This window comes from Nyctibius grandis, chromosome 2 (assembly GCF_013368605.1).
Source record: "Nyctibius grandis isolate bNycGra1 chromosome 2, bNycGra1.pri, whole genome shotgun sequence".
In the NCBI taxonomy this organism is placed as follows: Eukaryota; Metazoa; Chordata; class Aves; order Nyctibiiformes; family Nyctibiidae; genus Nyctibius; species Nyctibius grandis.
This window is the reverse complement of record NC_090659.1, coordinates 1198505-1208924: the sequence shown is the minus strand read 5'-3', so window position 1 is coordinate 1208924 and position 10420 is coordinate 1198505. Positions and strand designations below refer to the sequence as shown.

Below are 10420 nucleotides of genomic sequence, written 5' to 3'. Positions count from 1 at the left end.
CTAAATACCAAGGGTATATATATCAGAAGTCCTCTGTTTTGTCTGTAAGGAAGTATTTTTATAAAATATTTATATTTGTAAATATATTTTTAATATATATATGTTTTGTAAATAAGTATTTTTCATTTGGTGCATCAAAGTTTGCACATTATTCACAGAATGATTTCATTAATATAGAGTAAAACTGCTAATTGAACTATACATTTAAAGTATACATAATGTATCTGTAAATACATATATGTTAACTATGTATTTTCACCTAATACAACCAGAATCCATCTCCTTCCATAAATCTGTATTTTCCTTTTCAAGGAAGCAAACAAAGACATTTTTCTTTTAGAGCTTTGATATTGAACAATATTCGAGGAGCGGCTGAGGGAGCTGGGGGTGTTTAGCCTGGAGAAGAGGAGGCTCAGAGGTGACCTTAGTGCAGTCTACAACTACCTGAAGGGAGGTTGGAGTGAAGTGGGAGTCGGCCTCTTCTCCCGGGCAACTAGCGATAGGACAAGAGGACACAGCCTCAAGCTTTGCCAGGGGAGGTTCAGGTTGGACATTAGGAAGAATTTCTTTTCAGAAAGGGTCATTAGCCATTGGAAGGGGCTGCCCAGGGAGGTGGTGGAGTCACCATCTCTGGAGGGGTTTAAGAAAAGCCTGGACATGGCACTTAGTGCCATGGTCTAGTTGCCATGGTGGTGTCAGGGCAACGGTTGGACTCGATGATCCCAGAGGTCTCTTCCAACCTGGTTGATTCTGTGATTCTGTGATTCTGTGATTCTGTAAAAATAGTGCAATTTCTATAATAGGTTTTCACAAAGGACTCCTGACCTAGGACTCCTCACGCTCAAGGAGGAACATGGATGGTAGGTTTGGCATGCACAACTGTCCTGCAGCCCTGCTCCCCCTTCCTGTTAAGACCTGGGACCGCCCAGCAAACCAGCATGTGTGAACTGCTCGAATATGGTTGGCAACCACGGCTGTTTCACAGCGTAGCTTTCCAGAAAGGGAAAGCTTTGCAGTACAGGGGTAGCCGTTTCACTGAGGTTGATACGTTCTCAAGGACATCTTTGTGTCTTTGGGGCAGTACTCCACTGTGGTCAGTGAAACTGTTAACACTGAAGCTGTAGTCTAGAGCCAAAATTACTAAGGCCAACTGCTGACATGGTACTCTTGGTGTCCTTACCAGGCCTCATCTTGCATTTCCCATCTTTCAAATGACATAAAGAAGATGGAGTGTGTATGACAGACAGCAGAGTCTGAAGGGGAACAGGCAGGGTGTGGTTTGGTATGGGAAAAGGAGTCCAATCACCTCTACCATGAGAGCACGTCTTAGCAGTCCTCTGCCATCAGGTCAGCTGGAAAAGAGGGGGCTAAAGCTGGGCGGGGGAGAGTCTCAAACCTGCTTCCTTCACAGCCTCCTAAAAGTCTCTGACCCTTTGCCATCACTTTTTTAACAGTACTGGAGCATGTGGCAGCATTGGGGTGCTTCAGTGCTACCACAGCGCAGTGGCTTTCTCACTTGTCACAGCTAGTTTCAGCATCCCCAGGCGTGAGTACACCCTGACTCTTGTGGTTAAGATGGTTTCTAGAGCTCCAAGCTGCAAAGGCCATTTAGACCGTGTGGGATGCCCACAGCTTGTAACCAGAATGATGAGGGAAAGAGGAGATGCATCCATTCAGCACTGCAGGGTGAGACTTCAGCTGTGAGCATCAGATGCAATGCATAGATGCTGGCCGACAGTAACTGCTAGCAGAACTTCCTTATAGTCCAAAAGTCCTTCCTGGGCTTTACTAGAAAAGAAGAGCATTAAATTGCCTGTTCCCCAAAACCTCAACCTCTTTCCATCTCCACAAAACTCTGTAATTTTGTCCTATCATCAGTACCAAACCCTGCAATGATGAACATTAATTGCGATGGCCAGAGGGAACAAATATGCATTAATAATACAATTTTATTTTCCGCAGACTAAACCCACAAATTACCTAGGGTCTTGTCACTTGAGACCCTTCAACTGCTCCACTTCAAGCATGTGTTTATGTGGCTGTGAAAATGAATGAATAAGCAGGCAGGAAAAATGTCATGCTATGGATGTTTTTTAAAATCCTGTATCAAGGTCAGTAAGTTGTATTTTTCCATGTTGCTGGAGCACTCACATATGAATCACATTCAGCACTGAGGATGTCCTGAGTAAAACTTTACTCTCCATTTTTCCCCACAGTTTATATAGCCATATTTATGCCTTACGTGGATTTACTGGGAGAGCTCAGCTATTCCCTTGAGCCTTGGTGCAGAGTACGAGTCAATGTCATCGGCAGCCCAGACAATCTGGCAGCTCAAATCCCTTTCCCACACCCCTAACCCTCCTGTTTTCAAACGCATAGTAAAAAGATGAGCTGTGCAGATCAGGCTGATGCTATTTAGGCACTAAGAGGCATATGGTTTTTCTCTGTTAGCCAATTCCAAACACATAAATGTGTTTTATTTCATTTTTAACATGCAGCTCTTGGGCTGCCGTATACCGAATAAAAAGCCAGAACAATGAGCTTTTCAAAGTGCTTTAAAGCAACTGAAAACGAGTTGATACCATCAAGCGCTACAGGGAGCTCAGCCTCCTTCTCCTTACCACGCTGAGTACCCCACTAACACCCATCCCATTATTCAACAGGAGGCATTGCTACTCTTAAAAAGCTTTCAGTTAATGTTTTCAAAATCTTCCATTTCAGTCCAAAGTCTACTGTGCCACGTAAATTCCAAATCCTTACACACAGTTTATCAGCAGACAACAGATCAAATAAGTTATTGGAAGAGCTTCTGTGTCATGCGCATATTTTAAAGGTCACTTTGCTACTGATGAGAAGAAAACTGCAGGATTCACTCTCACAGAGAGAAGCTAATTGCTCAACATTTCATGTAAGTATACTCAGACTCTCTTCCAAGCTGTTCATTACCATTTTTACCCTGACTGTAATGGAATTACTTAACATTTAAAACCATCAGACGCGCTCAATCACAAAGCTCTGCAGGCATCACTGCAGATACATTTTTTTTCCCCCCACTGATTAAAAATCTTACTGGGGCAGCCTGGTACAGGAGACTTTGAAAGGAAAGAGGTGAAACATCACACGCTAGAAAACAGGTGGAAGAGGATTTTTAAAGACATAATCTGATGTTCTCTGAAATCAAATAATCTTTGCTGGGGACTTCCTCGAGCTTTGTCTTGTCCTTAAGGAATCATTTTAAATATAATATCACTTCATATTGTTTCCACTAAAATCTCCTTAGACAGGATTAAGTAATCATTATCCGCCTGCAGAGCTTTTTAGAAGCTTTCCATTGGCTCATTGCTCAGAGTTAATTGCAGAGTCAGGAAGAATTACCTACTAACATAAACAATAAATAAAACAAAATTTCTCCTTCATATACTGCTTCTTCTGGAGTTCAAGTATACACAGATCTTTCTAATGTTTGCCTGCTCTGATAAGCAATGGCTTTAAATCCAGCGAAGGATTTAAGGTAACCGAAGGATCCAGTGTAAGGTAACCAATATGCCGTTCTGGTTAGCAGGTGTAATTTCTGTACGCAGCTTTTTAAAACAAACACGTACATTAAAATGAAGCCGGAACGCTTCACGAGGCTTTCAACACAGCTGCAACAAGGAAAACATCTCCCTAATAATCTGTGGGTGCATGTTAAGATGTGCTGTTTCCCCAGGAAATCCACAGAATCACAGAATCAACCAGGTTGGAAGAGCCCTCTGGGATCATCGAGTCCAACCGTTGCCCTGACACCACCCTGTCAACTAGACCATGGCACTAAGTGCCATGTCCAGGCTTTTCTTAAACACATCCAGAGATGGTGACTCCACCACCTCCCTGGGCAGCCCCTTCCAATGGCTAATGACCCTTTCTGAAAAGAAATTCTTCCTAATGTCCAACCTGAACCTCCCCTGGCCAAACTTGAGTCTGTGTCCTCTTGTCCTATCGCTAGTTGCCCGGGAGAAGAGGCTGACTCCCACTTCACTACAACCTCCCTTCAGGTAGTTGTAGACTGCACTAAGGTCACCTCTGCGCCTCCTCTTCTCCAGGCTAAACACCCCCAGCTCCCTCAGCCGCTCCTCGTAGGTCAGACCCTCCAGACCCTTCACCAGCTTGGTCGTCCTCCTCTGGACTTGCTCCAACACCTCAATATCTCTCTTGAAGTGCGGGGCCCACAACTGGACACAGGATTCAAGGTGTGGCCTCACCAGTGCCGAGTACAGAGGGACAATCACTTCCCTAGACTGGCTGGCTACACTATTCCTAATAGAGGCCAGGATGCCACTGGCCTTCTTGGCTACCTGGGCACACTGCTGGCTCATGTTTAGCCGGCTGTCGATCAGCTCCCCCAGGGCTCTTTCCGCACGGGCTCGGGGCTGGCAGCCTTTCCCCCGCCCCAAGTCAGTGGGGCCCAGCACCACTGGGACGCAAACAGCAGGGACACAAACTGCGGAGCGCTGGGAGAAGTCACTCGCTCTACTGAGGTCCCAGGGCCCTGCCTTGACTTCACAAGGCACGTTAGTGACTGGAAACAAATACTGAAAACAAATTTCTTGCTTTTATCCTTCCCCGCCAGCCCCTGCAACATTTGATGTCTCCCTGGAAGCAGATGGAAACAACTTGTACATAAAATCGCCTTGCTATGGAGCTTTCCAGTGTGTTGCTTTTACAGCTGCGTAATGCACTCATTAAAGACTATATCCAGCAGACCCAGCTAATTTCACAGTATTACACGTGTTATACGTGACCTCAGAGTCTGACTCGGGCCTGCTTTACAGGTTTCATTGTTCATGGGTTTGCATTTACAACATAACATTCAAGACTCTCTCAAAAAATCTTTTCTATACCCACACAGCAAGCTTTGAACACACCAGTCTTATAGAAAAGCTTTTATCTGACACTCCTGTAGCCATCTTCAAGCATCTGGTAACTTGATCTGGGCCAAATTATTCCAGGGTTGACAGAACCCAAGTCCAAGCTGAATGATTTAAGCTTGAATACTGGGGCAGCTGATGCCAAAAATAATGCCTTGAGAGGATATTTTTTTTCCTCTTTAAATTAAAGGAGGGGTCAGTTTTGAACCCAATCACAATTCTTGAGTAACTATATGTTACCTGCTTATCCTGGTGAGGAGCAGATGAAGTCAAACAGAAATATAAACCATCCTATCTTTCACCCTCCGCATGAAGTTCGACAAGGCCAAGTGCAAGGTCCTGCACGTGGGTCGGGGCAATCCCAAGCACAAATACAGGCTGGGCAGAGAATGGACTGAGAGCAGGCCTGAGGAGAAGGACTTGGGGGTGATGGTTGATGAGAAGATCAAGATGAGCTGGCAATGTGCGCTTGCAGCCCAGAAGACCAACCGTGTCCTGGGCTGCATCCCCAGCAGCGTGGCCAGCAGGTTGAGGGAGGTGATTCTGCCCCTCTACACTGCTCTTGTGAGACCCCACCTGCAGTGCTGCATCCAGCTCTGGGGCCCCCAACATAAGAAGGACATGGAGCTGTTAGAGCGAGTCCAGAGGAGGGCCATGAAGATGATCAGAGGGCTGGAGCACCTCTGCTATGGAGACAGGCTGAGAGAGTTGGGGCTGTTCAGCCTGGAGAAGAGAAGGCTCCAGGGAGACCTTAGAGCAGCCTTCCAGTACCTGAAGGGGCTACAGGAAAGCGGGAGAGGGACTTTTTACAAGGGCAAGTAGTGATAGGGCGAGAGGGAATGGTTTTAAACTGAAAGAGGGGAGATTTAGATTAGATATTAGGAAGAAATTCTTTGCGGTGAGAGTGGTGAGACACTGGCCCAGGTTGCCCAGAGAAGCTGTGGCTGCCCCCTCCCTGGCAGTGTTCAAGGCCAGGTTGGATGGGGCTTTGAGCAACCTGGTCTGGTGGAAGGTGTCCCTGCCTGTGGCAGGGGGGTTGGAACTAGATGATCTTTAAGGTCCCTTCCAACAGAAACCATTCTGTGATTCTGTGATCCTACACCAAATTTAGCTGCAGAAAACCGGAAAGGTGGGGGCTGGCAGACGGGGATTTTCTCTCTGTCTTTCTCCACGCAGGTCCCACAGTGCTGGCTGCCCCTTCCCCCGGTCCCTCTCTGGAGCCGGCAGGGGAGGGTGGACACCCTCCTTGTCCCCCCCGTCAGCCCCGCTCTGCCGGGGGGGGGTCCCTCGGGCCTGGTCCCCGGCGGGGCGGGGGGGGAACGGGCCGCGCTCGCGCCGGGTGCGGTGCTGCGGCGCCACCTGCTGGTCGGCGGCGGGAGCGCGGCCGCGGTGCCCGCCGGTGTTTCCGCGGCGGGGGCGGGGGCTGAGGAAGCCCCCCCGGAGGGGCTGGACGTGCTCCTCAACCGGGCGGGACCCGCCTGGGGATCTTTGCGTTGTTAATCCGGGTTTGTGGAAGCAGCAGCACTCAGGCAGCGGGTCCGGGCTCCTGGCAGCTCCACTTGCCTCCGCTTGGCCCTAAAAATGGGGATTTGGGCCCTAAGAAGGAGGATTTGGGGCCTAAAATTGTGGGTTTTGGCCCTAAGAATTGTGGTTTTGTCCCTAAAAAGGAGGGTTTCAGATCTGATAATGGGGACCTTGGCCCTAAAAAGAGGATTTTGATCCTAAAAGGGAGGATTTTGGCCCTAAAAATAAGGATTTTGCCCCTAAAAATAAGGATTTCAGCCCCCAAAAAGGAGGATTTTGAACGTAAAAAGGAGGATTTTATCCCTAGAAATGGGGATTTTGAATATAAATGAGGATTTCAGCCCTAAAAAGGAGGATTTTGGCTGTAGAAATGGGGATTTTGGCCCTAAAATTGTGGTTTTGGCCCTAAGAATTGTGGTTTTGTCCCTAAAAGGGAGGGTTTCAGATCTGATAATGGGGACCTTGGCCCTAAAAAGACGATTTTGATCCTAAAAGGGAGGATTTTGGCCCTAAAAATGGGGATTTTGCCCCTAAAAATGAGGATTTCAGCCCCAAAAAGAGGATTTTGAACCTAAAAAGGAGGATTTTATCGCTAGAAATGGGGATTTTGAACATAAATGAGGATTTCAGCCCTAAAAAGGAGGATTTTGGCTGTAGAAATGGGGATTTTGGCCCTAAAATTGTGGGTTTTGCCCTAAGAATTGTGGTTTTGTCCCTAAAAGGGAGGGTTTCAGATCTAATAATGGGGACCTTGGCCCTAAAAAGATGATTTTGATCCTAAAAGGGAGGATTTTTGGCCCTAAAAATGGGGATTGGCGCTTGCCAATCCGTTAGCCGGGAGCGGTGGAAATCACGCCGAGCCCGAGCGCTTCTCAAGGCACCCTGCAAAACCTCAGCGTCAGAGGGACCATCTCTGACCTGAAGCAACTGTGGGGACTGAAATATCCGAGATGATAAAATAACCCCTTTTTCGACAGGTATGCTGCGGACAGTCATCCTCATCTAATGACAAGGAAGAAGGTCCTGGCTCTCCACATCCCTTGGAACACGGCTATTCAGCCTTTTTTTTCTGATTTCCTAATTTCTGATTTCCCATTCCTAAATCAGAACACCAATTTTAAGCCTGACATGATTGAATTTTAGTTGATTTGCATTAGTTACAGAAATACCGTTGTGGTAACAATACGTTTTCAAACAAGCTTGGAGGGACAGTTTCTTGGCTGACTGAAGGTAACGTAGGACCACACTGCTGCCAAAAGCAGCGCTCCTGCTGCAGCTGGTGTGCCTTGCGTTAGTGATCACGCCGCTGCTGACCTGGCTGAGACCTGTGCAGCAGGCTGAGCTGATCCCACCTTTGGCACGGTCATTTAATCCTTAGTGCCAATGCAAGGAAATACGCAGGCCAGGCAGGATAGGGGTAGGACTGGACTGTCCTACCGGTCTGGGGAAGTGATCGTCCCTCTGTACTCGGCACTGGTGAGGCCGCACCTTGAATACTGTGTTCAGTTCTGGGCCCCGCACTTCAAGAAAGATGTTGAGGTGTTGGAGCGAGTCCAGAGGAGGGCGACCAAGCTGGTGAAGGGTCTGGAGGGTCTGAGCTATGAGGAACGGCTGAGGGAGCTGGGGGTGTTTAGCCTGGAGAAGAGAAGACTCAGAGGTGACCTTAGTGCAGTCTACAACTACCTGAAGGGAGGTTGTAGTGAAGTGGGAGTCGGCCTCTTCTCCCGGACCACTAGCGATAGGACAAGAGGACACAGCCTCAAGCTTCGCCAGGGGAGGTTCAGGTTGGACATTAGGAAGCATTTCTTTTCAGAAAGGGTCATTAGCCATTGGAAGGGGCTGCCCAGGGAGGTGGTGGAGTCACCATCTCTGGAGGTGTTTAAGAAAAGACTGGACATGGCACTTAGTGCCATGGTCTAGTTGCCATGGTGGTGTCAGGGCAACGGTTGGACTCGATGATCCCAGAGGTCTCTTCCAACCTGGTTGATTCTGTTCTGTTCTGTGATTCTGTTCTGTCTCTTCCACAAGCTTAAGCCACCTGGGAAACTACGCCTGAGGTCTTGAAAAACGTGAAGATAGCAAATGACAGAAGCTCATTAAGACCAAAGGAGAATAGAATGATTATATTTTTTTTTCTTCATGTGTACCATAAACATAATTTCAGAAAAGCAGACTCAAGAGTAATTACCGTTTCAAAGGCACAACGCTTCCAAAAGGACTAGAAGATAATTTTCCATTATCTTTAGGGTCCTTATTCACTTCAGTCCTTAAGTCTCTGGTCCGCAGGTGGCTTGCACATGGGCCCAAAGTTGACTCTTTCTTGCGACTTCACCACCAACAACTGAGTCTTCTTCATGAACACTCCCACCAGGCCTGCACTGTGCCCTTTCATCTCACCAACCCCTCCCTGTGATCCTGTGATGACAGATGCCAACTATTTTTTTGTTTCACAGTGATAGGAAATTATATATTGGGTTATATTAGTCAATATTTGTATAGTAAAAAATAATTGTAAGAATGGTTCATGTAGGTATCCAAAAGCTTGGGTTAAGCCAACGTTTCCCATGTAATCGTGGTGTCCATATGGCAGAGCTGTCATCTCCATACACTTAATAAAACAAAAAGCTTCAACGCTCTTCAGGCAGGCTGGCGGAGCGATGTGTTAATCTGCTCCCATTAACAAGACAGCAAATTCCCAGTTGATCACCCAGTTCAAATTAACCACATGTAATCTCACGGTGACACTCACAACAGTGTTCACATAATGCATACATAGAGATGAAGTAAGTGTCCTCAGGAGTGCTCAGCTTCCAACATCACTGTCAGTGTCTCTCTGAATTTTAATATGGGTCATTAACACCAAACTCCTGCACTCACTGTTGTAAAGACAGAGCCTTTTAACTGTGTCACTCCTTGGCACGCTACACGGGGGGTGTAGGCAACGTTACAGGTTCTCCAGTTCATGGCAGGATGGGGGAGTCCCATCAAACTCCACCATGGAGGTATACTTTATTGGAGGTGGTGGTGGCTTGAAAGATGGAGGTCTGTTCATACTGAAATAGAGGAGAAAAAATGCAGTGTCACCAAAAAAAAGCTGTTTAAAAGACGATTGTAAAACGTTCATGGGAGGAGGTAGATGGACACCTCCATCTTTATGAGGAGGTCATAAAGTCATTATGAGAGCACCTGGCATTTGCTCTTACCTACTGCGACTTCCCTGTTACTGTTCTATAGCCCCAGCGCACCTCCTGGTATTCATTTGGCTTTCTCAGCTCCCACCTCACATTTTTACTTTATTCATGCTTTAAAAGAACAGATCATGGTCCCGGTGAACCATTCAAAACCCTCGCAGAGATCTTTTGCTCACACTGCTCTCTGAAGGTATATTTAAAGACTCATAACTTCTTTTTTTTGTCAATTTACAGGCCAAGATAAAGAAAGGTCCCATCCCAAATCAGTGAAAAAATCAATCCCATTTTTACCTTCGATACAGAGGATTTAGTCACACTTCAAAAGGGTTTTCTAGAACCCCAACTGATTCATTATCACCATGATTTTTCAAACATTCTAGTAACGTTAGTAAGATTAAAAATAATTGGCTCTTAGATACTGCTTTTAGATGTCTGAGGGATTTAGTAGGGAATTAAACTTTGGTAATAATTATAAACTCAATGCTTCTTTGACTGCGATTAAGTTTCAGGTAGCCTACTTGCACATATATTATTCACAACTCAAACAGAGTTGCCCTAGAAGTACAACTTCATTAAAACACATCCTCATGCAAACGACAGAGCAAAAGCAGGTGGCAGGGAGATGTTCTCCTCCCTAGTACTTACATTTCTTTCTGGTACTGACACCATTTCCTGATGCCTACAGCTATTAGAAAACTGCAGAAGAGAAGCAGGATGGCTACCACCGCTGGCCAGGGGAAGCTGCTGGCTTTCATGTTCCTCACACCACCTGGAAGGGACACACGAGACAGAGCTCAG

General features: G+C 46.6%; 1 protein-coding gene across 1 annotated transcript in view; it reads right to left on the bottom strand.

The window, feature by feature from the left end:
* Positions 1-9375: 9375 nt before the first annotated feature.
* Positions 9376-10420, bottom strand: part of CD96 (CD96 molecule) — a 28852-nt gene continuing 27807 nt past the window's right edge. The window contains exons 15-16 of the mRNA XM_068395538.1: positions 10268-10391; positions 9376-9484 (exon numbers count right to left, since the gene is read on the bottom strand). Coding sequence (XP_068251639.1) covers positions 9376-9484; positions 10268-10391 — 233 coding nt within the window. The remainder of the gene's footprint in view (positions 9485-10267; positions 10392-10420) is intronic.